The 14,743-nt window shown below is 39.9% G+C and overlaps 1 protein-coding gene across 3 annotated transcripts in view; it reads left to right on the top strand.

Annotated features, from left to right (window-relative positions):
• The window catches only part of LOC147748145 (complement C3-like), a 1,551,795-nt gene that overhangs the window by 86,926 nt on the left and 1,450,126 nt on the right, over positions 1-14,743 (top strand). For all 3 annotated transcript variants that reach the window (XM_086959014.1, XM_086959019.1, XM_086959009.1), the window contains exon 7: positions 1,004-1,091. In XM_086959014.1, coding sequence (XP_086815140.1) covers positions 1,004-1,091 — 88 coding nt within the window. The remainder of the gene's footprint in view (positions 1-1,003; positions 1,092-14,743) is intronic.

Genomic DNA, 14,743 nt, shown 5'->3' with positions numbered 1-14,743 from the left:
TACATTAATGGCCCGGCCCAGGAAGAGACCGGGAATGACACCTCCACCCGTTGGTAAAAGGGAGGCAATAGTGGCCCATCTAACTCTGGATAGGCCCCTCAGGGCCCCACTGGGCGGGTGGCAGCATTTGAAGAGCACAGACACAGCCCATATCACCCACCACATTGGCCAAAAGAGCGACCTACAACTAGAACTCGGATACTGGCTAAACACCCATTGACGGAGGGCCCGCCTTTACAATCTGACCCTGTCTGACAGTGGATTGTTAGTACATGCCTGACACTTCCCTGTGAGCATTCCCTGTGGCGAGCAGTGTACAGGCAGGTGATCGCCTTTTTAGGTCCAGCATCAGCCCGCATGCGCTGCGGTCAAGATCTGCTCTCATCAATAAAACCACTCTATACCCACCTCCTGCTTACTGTTGGCCCAATCTTCTTTATAGCCTTCCTTTCAGCTGAGTAGCAATGGTAAAGTACGGTGTACATATGCATGCCTTCTTTATATCCTGTTTGGGAGAACTTTCTTTTTTTATTGATTCTTCTGTCTTAGCTGCTTGTTTCCTTTTACTTTTTCTTACCTCTTAACTTAGATTCAGCAAATTGAAGGTTTGTTCTTTGGTTCCTGCCTAAATAACATATTCAGAGCTGAAGCCACACAACAGTTTGCTCAGAAAAGAAGCATTTGCAATGCAATATGTCTAGCATTAGTCAAAATGTGAGCTATTGGCGCAGGAGATGATAATGTTTTTTTGCCATTTCAAATTATGCCAGCAGTAGCATAGTAAACAAAGAAATTCCTTTCATGAAGGAAAGGGGGCAGTACCACAGGCTGTTACTAGGTGTCCCTGGATAATAGAAATGACGATATCTGTGAGATGCAAATCATGAAAGATTGCCTTGAAACTCATGGAAGTAGAAACCATGCATGAACACCTTGGTACAAGTGTGGTTTCTAAATGTAACCTTGCACTAACCTTTGACTCCTATTTTGTTTTCATTTATAGTGCTTCCCAGTTTTGAAGTACAGTTGACCTCAAAGGACAGCTATTTTTATGTGGGTGACCCTGAATTTACTATAGACATTACAGCAAGGTGGGTAAAGTATTTATCTCTTTCCCATATAGGCAAATTGAACTGCAGACTATTCTCTATTTAATAATTGGAAATGTTGTTTTGCCTGATTTAAATTTGTATGTTTATATTATTTAATATTTTCAATTTTTTTTGTATGTGCTTTTATGAATTCATGGAATTCGAATAAAGATTCCTGAACTGAACTGCAGCCAAGTGCAACACACAAAGATATCTATATGCACATATATATTTATATGTGTGTGTGTGTTTATATACACATACATACATATATATAAATATATATATATATATATATAGATATATATATATCTATATATATATAGATATATATATATCTATATATATATATATATATATATATATATATATATATATATATATACACACATACATACATATATGTAAATTAACTAAAAATAGCACAGGTAAAGTAACGTTACAGTTAACTGAATTTCTCAAAGACAACGTTAACATTTAAAACTTAAAAGATCACAGAAATTCAGCAGCTATAGTTATCAGCACTAACTATACTTTGCGCCACCGCCATGCACTGCTTATGACCTCACATATGACATCACTCATGACATGTTCTATGACATCATTTATGACATCACTGATGACAATGTAAATGAATAACTGATGACATCATTGATGACATCATTCAAGCTTCATTTTCCCACATATTGCTGTATAAATTACTATGACTTTACTCATACTATGGTTGATATTCACAATCAACCACAGGTATACCGGAAACCCTCATTCAGTACGGTGTTCAATCTGTATACAACTGTTCAGAGAAAGCCAAAATAGTGAATCCCAATTCTCAAACAAATGTCATACTATGTACAGCTTTTATATGTTTCAAACTCTTGACATACACCAAATCTACATTAACCTCATCCATGCTCCCACGATTCCCCTCCGGTGCTGGGCCCCCATGCAAATGGGTGTGGTCATGACGGAACGGTTCCGTCATGAGCACAGCTCAACCGATGCTCATGACGAAACCGTTCCGTCATGAGCATCGAAAGGGTTCAAAAATAAAGTAGATATCAGTAGAGAACTGAATACTGTTACCAGTGTTTACCCTACAGAGAGAGTTCTCTCTATACCACACTGTTTGCAAACAGTGAAACTCTCGTGAGAAAATAGACCAAGGAGTATTGAAAAGAATCTACTAAGAACAGTGTGCATTCTATGTAATAGTTGTCAAAAAACACTATTTGCTAAAGATTATGATGATCTGAAAGTGCTGAGGATCACACTATCTGCAGCCTTCATAATGTGGTGAAAACCTTACAGATAGTCCTTCTTCTGAAGCAAAACAAGCACACATACATAGGTTAGAACCTGGTGCGCAAATTCTTCCATGTCACGTATAAATGATCATGCTGACATGATTCTCTCTAATAATTCAAAGCTGCCTACAAACGTCAGTATCTACTACACAGACCTTTTATTCTGCTGGAAATGTTTTCTGCAGAACCAAAAGGTATTGTGGAGTATAATGACTACAAGCCCACTGTCACATGCACACAGTTACTCATGAATGCAAACATTTATAACCTGTTTAATAACTCTACCCAGCTATGGTACATTAGGAGCACACAAGTTTAGTAAACACTTACACCAATTAGCTACACAAAATTACATAGAATTATTATGATAGTTACTTGTGATTATGTAAACTGCAATACAAACTAGCACACTCATTGGATGATGTCATCAGTGATGTCATCCGTGATATCATCAATTATGTAATTTGAGATGTCATGAGTGACGTCATAAATGATATCATAGAGCATGTCATGAGTTATGTTAGATCATAAGCAGTGCATAGAGGGGGTGCAAATTATAGCTAGTGCAACTAACTATAACTGCTGAATTTCTGTGGTTTTCAGAAACCACAGCAAAACATTGTTTGTCACTAAGAAATTACTTTAACCTTTGGTTTTTTTTCTATTAATTTCTAAGTTTTTTTAACCAAAGACTCATATTTTTATTACCCCTAACTATAATGTTACTTTAACCCTTTGGGTTTTTAAGTCACTTTCTAATTTTTTTATAGAAATATACTTAATAAAACATAGATACAAAGTACTTCAACAATGTTTGTGCGGAAAATGTTCAACTTCTTTTTTGTAACTCACATATACAGAAATATTCCCAGCATAGTTTTCATAGTCTTTGTATGTATCTTTACATAAACTTCATATTTATTCTTCAAAAAAACACTGATCGGTTTTCCTGTATGGTAAACTGTGTTTTCAATATGTACATCTTCTTTTAATATGAGCAAAGTCTCTCGAAGGAGACTTGCGAGATTGTAGAGCTATACATTTTGTGGTAATCTGTTATACAGCTTTGTTTTTCAACTGGTCAGTTATTACTGAATGCTGATCTTTATTAATAAAGTCAGTACAGGATGTATAGTTGTATTTTTTATTTTGTTTACAATCTTATGGTTCCACAAGATACTTGCGGGAGCAGAACACACAATCCCCTGTGTGCACTAAGAGGAGGCTGTACTGCCCTGCCTGGCTCTCTCTATCCACTCACGAGATCACGCATTTTGAATTATGTTCATAGTAGTGAATTGTACTTTCGAAGAAATGAAAACATGAGAAGTGTTGATTAAAGTACATAAACAGTTTATGTATTGTTTTGTATGAGATATGTAGAATGATCTCTCTCCCTCTCACAAGACACCTGCAAGATGTCAGGGTGAGGAAAGACATCCCAAGGAAAGATTGTGATTGTTTTATATGGATGTCTTTATTTAGCAAAGAAAGATTCCTTCCTTGTTGCATCATTAGCCTATTGGGGTTTTCTCTGGTTACACCTTTATGGCAACATCTCTGACTTTGCTCAATTTCTATGATTAGAATGTTATCATCTGATTGAGAACATTAATATTATCCCTGCAAATCAGCCACCTCAAACACCCAGGGTGTTCTGGCAATTTTATTAGATGAGGCCTGGTGGGAAGAAAGTGTCTTGCAAATATGTCATTTGAAACATGTGCAGAAAAGAGTTCAGCAGGGGCAGCCAGAACAAGCTATGCACCCTGAACGCCTTGCTTGGGCTGAGTTAGTCGATCTGCAGAGCTTGATAACTCCAATGGGGAATCCACATTTTTCCAACCTTGTGACTGTGTGCCTGGCCCATATACTCAGGGGCAGATTTACAACCACCTTGCAACATCTTTACAACACCGCTGCATCACTTCTGTGATGCAACTGCGTTGTAAACAATCCCCCACTATGCAACATATTTACAATGTGATGCATCTAGTGAGATGGTTCACGTTGTAAAGCCCTGTGCTACATTATACCTGTGTCAGGGATAATGTACGCAAAGAGGGTATTCCCTCGCAAGGAAGCTCGTAAAAGTGACACAGTGAAAACTACACAATATGACTGTCTCTTTTACGTCCCTGTTGTGTCAAAACCTTATGCCTGCTCGTAGCAGGCATAAGGAATGACGCAGCACAGCAAGTATAGGGCGCCCATGAGCAGTACTGGAGTTGCGTCGCCTTGTGACATGTCTCTAGCACTGCATCACCTATATGCTGACAGATGCATCATGCATCTGTCTATCTTTGTGCCATGGTGCGCCGCATTGTAACTGTGGCGCATCCATGGTGGCACAAGGGGCTTTTAACGTCACACAAAATAAATGGCACATCCCTGATGATATGCAGGGATGCACCAGTTATTGTAAATCTGCCCCTGACTGCGCAAGCAGATAACAACACTACATATCTGACCAAAGCCCTATTTTGCTGTTTATGCAAGGAAATGATCCTTTTTAAAATATTTGTATCCTCTTTGTTTTGAAGATGTCATTTTTCACTCTCAATGTTTTGTTTCTGTTCTATCCCTTTAAAAAAATTTGCAAAGTAAGTTAACAAATGTTAAACAACACAAATGTTACCTGAAAAACCTCTTTTTAGAGCTGTCCTATACTTTCATTTTGTATGTTGTTTGGGCTATGTACCCCTTTTTAGGTCGAGTCTAGTGCAGCGCACATGCGCTGCTCTAGGTAATGACCTTTTGGAATCGGTCTGCACTTTTCAAACACTTGTGCGTGTGGCGGCATCAACCTTGCGGGAGCGAGCAGCAGCGCACAGGGGCCAACTGTTTCTAATTAGCGTGGCTGAGCCCGCTTGGCTTCTGGACTCAATATCCCATTTTGTGCTCTTTGCTTTATGTTTTGGGGTTTACCACATGATTCCAAAGTCGGGTTGATTATATAGCATCCACCAGGTGTTTCGTCGCATACAATGATTCATTAGATCTGCTCAGTGTAGAGTAAGAGTGAACAAGGTAAGTATGCATCCGTATCTCAGACTGGATCCCTAGTAATGACATTCTCTAATGTGTTTACAATTGTGAGTGGAGTATAGAAATCCCAGTAGTTTGTAGGTAAAATCTTGTCCAACAATATCAAAAAAGATAGTTGTATCCTAAGCACGTAGCGCATTTTGAGGGTTTTGAGCAGTCCTGTAGATTGGTGGTATGTTTAAGGGTGCTTCATAACTGTGGTATCTAACCATAACAGTGTACTCAGTAACCTGTTCTGTTTGCGTTGTGGATGGGTGCAGTTATTTTCAGTCCATTTCCAAAGCATACGTAAGATTCCATCCCAATCTTAACATATTCTTCATTTATTCTAGTCATTCAGAAACTCTTGGCGTCTTCGTAGTTCTGTGGGGGAAAGTTGCAGATACTGTATTAAACTTGTTACTCCCCAGGTTAATGTGTTCGTCCGTTAAATGTTTTAGGGATATAGGTGTGATTCTAAAGTCCATTTCAGCTCACACCAACACATTATTTGATGTAGGTGCTTAAGCTAGTCAGAAGCACATTGGTTTGAATTGAGGGCCTACTTGATTTTAATAACTGTTTTTTACGGGGACATCTATTGTTTATCCAGGCAAAGAGGATTTTTGTAACAAAGGTGTAAATACAAGAGCCAGGCAGCTGCCAAGTGCGGACAAGCTCCTTTTTCACACACCGCAATATTTTTCACCAGTTTCTTTTACCGTTTAAACATGGCCATTCAGCATGATATACCTGCATTTTCAAAATACTGCACCCATCATGACGCATATTCACACTGGCGTCATGGCAAATGTGCACACGTCATAATGCATGTGCACGCTCGCATCATGATGCATGGCGATCACCTTGGAATACGTTGCTTTGATGAAAAGCTTATTGAAAGATTGCAGGCCATACATGTGCATAAATTCACGCATGCTGGTTACAACACGCATTGGCAGAGCAACTACTTCTAATACTTAAAGACCTACTGACCTTGCCAATGCCTGATTTTCAAGAATGCAACTAATATGGGCAGCAGTGAGCAAGTGAGGAGTTTTATGGTGGGTAGTAAATGGTGACTTGTTGACTGCTGCTCCAAGGCAAAAAATAGTATTGCACTGTAATTGAATAACAAAGTTCCTCTCAATGGACACTTAACTCTCCAGGAGTAACAAAGCTGAGAAGCCAAGGCTTACTTCTAGGAGATGTGGGGGTTTGGAAACTCATGGAATCTGGACCACACAGCGAAGAACACTCAAACTCCAAGTCCAGTCAGTGCTATGGCTTCAAAGAACAAGCAGTGGCATAGCAAATAGGTCTCGCCTTTTGGGACCTGTTTAGCCATGCAACAGTTGATGTTGTTGCACCAAGGATATTGTGCTGCATAACTAAATACTTATAAGGTCCCAAAAGCGAGACCTATTGGCTATGCCAATGCTTGTTTTCATTCTTACTGACTCTCTCGGGACTGTTGCGAGTGCCATGATGCTCTCATACATAACATGGTTGACTCTTGAAGGCCTCTCACGAAAGCCAGGTGCACAATCCTCCATTTCTACTCTGAGGGGCAGTGATTGCTGCTTTACTCTCATAAGCCTCTTGCAAGAGCTCAGTTTTATAATGGAATTTTGCATTTTCACAGACCATATCCTATCGTAATAAGTATAATTTATAAGCACCAGGTTTTCATTAACTCTTTTCATTTCTACAATCCGTGGAGATCGTAACTTTTGGGGAAAATAGGACTTAACTATCTACTCACTGCAGTACTTATGTCTTACATACTTCCTTTCAAAAACAAAGACCACAATATGCATTCCTTCTAATGGAGTATATTTAGAACTCATCTACCCCTGCATTCAGGGAGCTGCATATGTGGCAGCTACCTGCAAGCAGGAGCAATGTCATGGACTGTGGGGGCATTGAGGCTCCCCCCACAGTCCTCAATAGTGCACACCGGGTGCCCTGGGTGGGCTCGAGGATACCCAGCATAAAGAGGCCAGACCCCAGGAAATGGGGTCCCCGGGGCCAAAATTGGCCCATGGAGAGGAGATGCATGTGCCAACTCCTCCATTAAGTTTTGGCTGGGCCCCGGAGGTCCCAAGGCGGAAATTGGACCAGGAAGGGGGGCAGGTCCACCCAGTTGGCCCCGTCCATCCATCTTACCCGTATGCTATGTAAGCATGGGCGGAAAATCCGTTTCGCTCGCGGATTTTGCGGATTTTCGGTAAATTCGCAATCCGCGAGATTCGCGAATCTCCCGCAAAATCCGCAAATCCGCGAGCAGCGGATTTTGCTCGCACTGCTCGCACTGTTCGCGTGAGTTCGCGGCTTCCCAGTACAACTTCGCGCCCCGCGAATAAGTGCAAAATTGCAGAAATACGATCTTAGCAAAACTGAAACTACTTACCAGGTTCAAAAGTTCAGGCTCATCATTAGTAGCCATTTCCTGTAGTGCTTCCTGAGGGGCCCCTCCAGAGTTCAGTTGCCAGTTGCAACTATTATGTGACCCTGCTCTGAACCTCAGAATAGTTACACATATGCCACAAAGGTCCTGAATTACAGCTAAGGGAGACAAGCAGGAGCCAGGCTGGAGGTTCAAATCCATTAATCAGCCCCTAATTCATTATTGTCAGTTGGGGCAGGGCAGGTGTTGTAACTAATTTTGCAACAATGAAAGCACTTAGCAAGTGCAAAAGATCACTAATCAGGAAGCACTAAGGAAGCAGGTGCCAGCTAAAAAAATATTCTGTGACACATTAATCAGCCCCAAATTAATTCAGGTCACTTGAGGCAGGGAAGGTGTGCTTGCGTTGCCACAATAATGTACACTGACTGGACAACCAGAGGGTGCTGTGATGAAACAGAGGGTGGCATGGGTGGGCCAGAGGGTGGCATGAGTAGTCAGAGAGTGGCAGTGGTGACAGAGAGTGGCAGTGATGAAGAAGAGTGTCCCAAACAGGCTGGACACGTAGAAACAACAAGTTCGCAAAACTTGCGACCCGACAGGTAAGTTCGCAATTTGCGACATTGTACAAAACCCTCGCGAACTGGCAGAAACCCGCGCAAACACAAAAAAAAAAAATCCGCAAATTCGCGAGAATTCGCGGATTTTGCGGATTGCGAGTTCGCAAATCCGCAAAATTCGCGAACGCGAGATTCGCAAAATTCGCCCATGCTTAATGCTATGGTGTTCCCTCCTTTTGCCAGGCTGGTGGGCAGCTTACCAAAAGCCCCTCAGCACATTTCCAGCTGATTTTGGTGATGTATTGTTGATGCCAAAGAAAATGAGGACATCTCCACCGAACAAAGAAGCACTTGCTTCATACAGTTAAGAGGAAGCACCGGTTTTTGGTGGAGATTCACCTCTTTGTAGTCTCAGTGTTTTCTTCATAGGGGAATCCATGTTATTATCACATATTTCTGGATGACAACAGTTCCTTCTCACTGCCACTGCTTCTGCTTCTATCACTAGACAAGCCATTAGAATTACAATTAAATTAAGCTCCACAGCAATCTTCACAGTCTGTGCTGTGTTGACTTAATTGCAAGTGCCAACCTTTACAAAACTACTTTATTATTAATCTGCTATTAAATGCTACATTCAAGCATTCATTTAAAAAAATGAAGAAAAAAACAGGTGACTGTGTTTATCCTCTGGTGTACACACTGATTTTATGTCAGGCATGTGCTTTTGACTCTCCCGGCAGTGCACACTCCACCAAGAGAGATAACCCGGCAGCCTAACTGTGAGCTCGTCAGATGCCCCACCCCATTTTGTCCACAACTAGTCAAACGCACCTCCTGGTGCACTACTCATTGAGGGATGACATTGTGGTGTTTTCCACATAAATAAATAAGGACAATAAGATGAAGTTAAACGAGGTATCATTTAATAAACCTCAGCCACAAACAGCTCAAGCTCAACTGCCAGGAATCCCGGCACAACATTCTTAGCATCAGAATATTACAGAGACCTAATTCTATATTCTAAAAGGAACATAGACATGGAAAGCAAAGAAGTACACAAAGCTGGGCATTACACATCTCCCTTCTCAACAAAATAAAGAACAACATGCAATAAAATAAAATTAAGAAAAGAGATCATACTTAATCATTCATGTAAGCAGGAGCCTTGCGTATTCTTTGACTCCTTGCACGAACTCCAGGAGAATTACTGGAACAAGATGGAGGAACACTGATGGAACCAAACAAATGATTATCAGCATCAAAACTACCTTGCTCACCACACATGGATTTAACCACGACAACACGACTTTTGTTCCAAATTTTCCCATCATTTGTTTTGATAGCGTTCTTAAAAACTTTTATGACAGATCTAAAATTGGTGTATTTAGACCAAGATTTACGGCCCACAGGTGCTTTTATCTTAACCAAATCACCAATCTTGACTTCTTGAAAAAGAACACATTTCTTATCATCATAATACCTTTTTACCTTTTTCTGCTAGCTTGCTTTTCCAACTCCCTCTCCCTCCATGGACCAATGTGATTATCTACAATCCCTTTATTCAACTTCATCCAACCAGGACACCACATGGTATTGGGAACTCTTCCTTTAAATAACTCAAAAGGAGACCTTCCAGTGGTGGAGTGAGGTGAACACCGATAGGCATCTATCCTTTCCTTGAGAGCTAAATTCCAATTTAAGCCATTAGCCCTCGCGAGTTGAATACACTCTTTCAATGTTTTATTCACTCTCTCAACAGCACCATTGGTTTCGGGATGATACAATGAAGACTTCTTGTGAACAACCCCACGATTGTTCAAGTAATCACTAAAAACACCAGAACAGAATTGAGGACCATTGTCCGACAAAATACTATTAGGAAAGCTTTCCCTTTTGAAAATTTCTTCCAAAAACTTAATTACAGAATCAGAAGTAATATCACTAACAGAGCACACCTCAATCCATCTAGAATACAAATCAATCACAACAATCAAGTAAGGAGTGTCTGACACCCCAGAAAGTGGCCCTAGGATATCAATGGCAATCTCATCCCACAGATGATCAGGTACATTTCTGCAAACCATGGGCATGTGTTTTGTCTTAAGAATTGTATTGCTTGCAGAACATTCCACACACTCTCTAACCATTCTTTCTATTTCTAAATCCATTCCAGGCCACCAAAATTGTGTTCGTAACATCTCTTTAGTCTTCACTATACCCAAATGACCACAGTGTGCATGCAATAACTTTTTTTTCCTCAAGGAAGAAGGAGGTATAAGTCTCACACCACGTGTCAACATTCCATCAGATATAGATAATTCTTCAGAAACAAGAGACCAAGGTTTTTCTAAACGTTGCTCCCCTCTCAACATACCCATAACCTTGACTAAATCCTCATTTTTCTCCAATTCATTTTTCCACTCATGCTCCTCAACAACACCTTCCATAACTTCACAGACATTTATAGCATCATCATCCTCTTCAAATACATCCTCAACACACATTTTGTCACCTTTCACCAATCTGGAGAAACAATCAGCAGATTTATTAAAAACACCAGGTATGTACTGTACCTCAAAGTCAAACTCCTGCAACGAAATAATCCATCTCCTAATCCTAGATGAAATAGAATCTAATCCTTTCTTGCAAAAGACCTCTTTTAAAGGCTTGTGATCAGACATAACAAAAATCTTAGTACCCCAAATTAAATTTTTACATTTTCTCAGGGCCCAAAACTCTTTCTCTATGACAGAATAATTTAATTCTGGTCCTCTAAGACATCTTGAAGCACAAGCAATGAGAGAATCATTACCCTGTTTACTTTGAACCAAAACTTCCCCAAGACCTTTATCACTAGCATCAGTAAATAAATAAGTTGGAAAACCTAGAACAAATGCATGAAGACATGGAGCGTTCTTCAATTCCTCTTTAATTTCTTCAAATTCTTTCTTACATTCATTTGACCATTCAAAGACCACACTCTTGGCAGTAAGTCTCCTCATATTCTTAGTTTTATCAGCAAAATGTATGATGAATTTTCCATAGAATTCCCCCATGCCAAGAAACGAAAGCAACTCCTCCTTATTCACTGGCTCAGCCATATTGTCAATAGACTCAACTAACTCATTTTTTGGAAACACACCTTCACTCTTTATACAATGTCCAAGATAATTCACCTCTTCCAGCCCAAACTTACATTTTTCTCTCTTAAGTGACAAACCAGCTTCACTCAACCTCTCTAATACTGCACATACACGATCGTTATGCTCAAACTTATCAGCTCCATAAATTAACAAATCATCTTGATAACACTTCACACCCCACAGACCTTTGAGAATACGAGCCATAATGCGTTGAAAAACAGAAGCAGCTGAAATCAGCCCAAATGGCATCCTTTCAAATTTAAATGTGCCCATCGGAGTAATAAATGCTGTTAAGTCCTGACAAGATTCATCTAACTCTACCTGGTGGTAAGCAGATGCTAAGTCTAAGGTGGTAAAGTACCTGGCACCTTCCAAAGTCCCCACGATTTCATCAATATTAGGCAAGGGGAACCTGTCAACAACAACCTCTTTATTTAAGGCACGTAAATCAATACATAAGCGAATCTCACCAGTGGGCTTCTTAGCTATCACAATGGGTGCCAACCATTCAGTGGCCTCAACAGGCTCAATCATTTGATTCTTAATGAGTTTATCGATTTCCTTCTGTACCTTTTCTTGTTCGCCTAAGGGAATTCTCCTAAGTTTCGCTATAACCGGAACCGCATTTTTCTTTAATTTAATACAATGCCTGTAACCCTTCAAAGAACCTAAATTCTCAATGAAAACATCTGGAAATTTTCCCGCAAACATTGAAGATAAATCCTCCACTTCCTGTATTTGTACTTGAGGTGAAGCATTTGGATTAAGCTTAACACCTAGGTCACGTTGATGTCTCCAACTAATCAATGCATCACCCTGTTTGGTTACATAAATTTTTCCAGGAATAATGCGACTTCCCAATTCAATGGTAGCCAGAAAATAACCCAACAATTTGATAGGTTTATTTCCATAACCCAAAGGCCAAATGTCACTTCTTAAGAGCTTTACATTTTTACCAAAGTTTTTGTGTAATAATGCTTCATCAATCATGGTAATTTGCGAACATGAATCAAATTTGAACTCAATTAAAGCATTATCAACTTTCACCAAATGAGATGGGTGTTCTAAATGGCTTCCGTTAACTTGAAAAGTAACAGTCTTCACTTGAGGTTGAGACCATTTTCTATTAACATTCTCTCTCTTGTTGATTTTAGTTCTACAACATTTTGAGAAATGTCCCCTCTTACCACAATTATTGCAGACAGATTTCAAAGCAGGACAAATTGGAGAGTTCGCAAGATGACCAATATTTGTTATTAACATTTGTGACATTAGAATTATAACTATTCAACGTAGAGTCACTTTTATCTACAGTTACTTTGTCTTCTTTTTTTAACTTGACAAATTACTTCCTCAACCTTTAATTCACTTTTATTTTCTGAAACAGATGCCTTTTCCTTTTCTCTTTTCAATTCGTCTACACATTTGGTCATGTGCTCAACTTGCTTTGCAATAACTAAAACGTCTTCCAACGGAGGTTCATCCTTTAGCCAAAGTTCTTTCCGGATACTGTCATGTGCACATTTTAAAACAAACTGGTCTCTTCTTCTCTCTTCTAATGTTTGACCAAATTTACAAGAAGAGGCCAACTTCCTTAATGCAGAAACATATTCTTCCACCGATTCATCTTTCTTTTGACCTCTCAAACCAAAATGGTATCTTTCCATAATAATACTCAATCTGGGAAGATAATGTCTATCCAATTGTTCAATTGCTATTTCATATTCATTTAAATTCCTTTGCTCAGACGCACTAAGTTCCGGTAAATTTTCTAATACATCCTGACCTTCACCTCCTAAGCAATGAAGTAACAATGAATGTTTTCTTTCAGCACTTAGATTGGTTCTGCATACTCTTGCGTAGTTAGCAAATATTTTCTTCCATTTTTGCCATTTTACATTAGGCTCTCCTGGACTCGTTAAAAAAAACGCAGGTTGAGTTACATTCTGCATTCTCTTTTTTTTTTATTCTTCTCCTTGAATTTACAGAAATATGTATATTTTATTTTAATATAATTTTCCTAAATATAGCTCTATTGTCCTTGAAGGTTTATCATTCTCAATACATGTATTAAACCTTTTTTTAAATATCAATTGTCCTTGAAGGTTTATATCTCTTTTCTTGAGCTGTATATTGCCAGAATCTTATATTATATTTACACTGTGAAAAGGAATCTCAAAGGAATACTGCGCCGAAAATATGCCTATTCTTAACATAGAATTGACAATTGTTTCGAAGAGAACGTTGTCTGCCTTTTCCAAGTCAATTACTTTTTTTTTAGATCATGCGTCATAATCGCAGGCAATGCGTGTGGTCGTCATGGAGATCTAAACGTAATGCGTCATTGACACGCAGACGCTGATTTCACAGAAGAAATCCCCAACGTTCCTTTTTGAAGGCAGTTCTCAGTGGAACGCACACGCGCATGTAAAGGACAACGTCACTGAAACGCACAGCGGTCGAGACAAATTCTCCCGACTTCTCTCCTTAAATCCAATTAAGCCTTTTTCATTTGACCTCCCACCACACTCCTCACCGTTTATTTCTTGAAAACGCAACAGCCGCTGGGAAGACCACGCTTCCGTCCAAACCGATCAGCCACTGGAGGAGTGATGAGACGGCATGGGAGCAGGCTTTGTGTTGAGGTAGGAAGGGTTCTCTTCTGATCGTCGCCAAATAAATGTGGTGTTTTCCACATAAATAAATAAGGACAATAAGATGAAGTTAAACGAGGTATCATTTAATAAACCTCAGCCACAAACAGCTCAAGCTCAACTGCCAGGAATCACAACATTCTTAGCATCAGAATATTACAGAGACCTAATTCTATATTCTAAAAGGAACATAGACATGGAAAGCAAAGAAGTACACAAATCTGGGCATTACAGAAATCACCTTCAATGCTGAGGATCCTTAAGGACCAAAAAGCTCTCATGTTGCAACCAGTAAATCCTACACAGCAGGATTGCTGAGAGCTCATTTGAGGCCCTGCCCCTTTGGTCCACCACTCTACAACCGTGCCTCCTGGTGCACTACTCATTGGGGGGTGATGTCCCCTTAGAGGCTGAGGGTCCTTGAGGGACTAAGAACCCCTCTTTTTACCACCAGTAAGCCCCATACAGCGGATTATTGAGAGCTTGTCAGAGACCTTCCCCCGTTCTCATCCACTCTGCAAACTTGCCTCCTGTGCACAACTCATTGGGGA

This window comes from Lissotriton vulgaris, chromosome 1_1 (genome assembly GCF_964263255.1).
Source record: "Lissotriton vulgaris chromosome 1_1, aLisVul1.2, whole genome shotgun sequence".
Classification (NCBI taxonomy): domain Eukaryota; kingdom Metazoa; phylum Chordata; class Amphibia; order Caudata; family Salamandridae; genus Lissotriton; species Lissotriton vulgaris.
The sequence above is the reverse complement of the archived record's forward strand: the minus strand, read 5'-3'. Positions and strand labels throughout refer to the sequence as shown.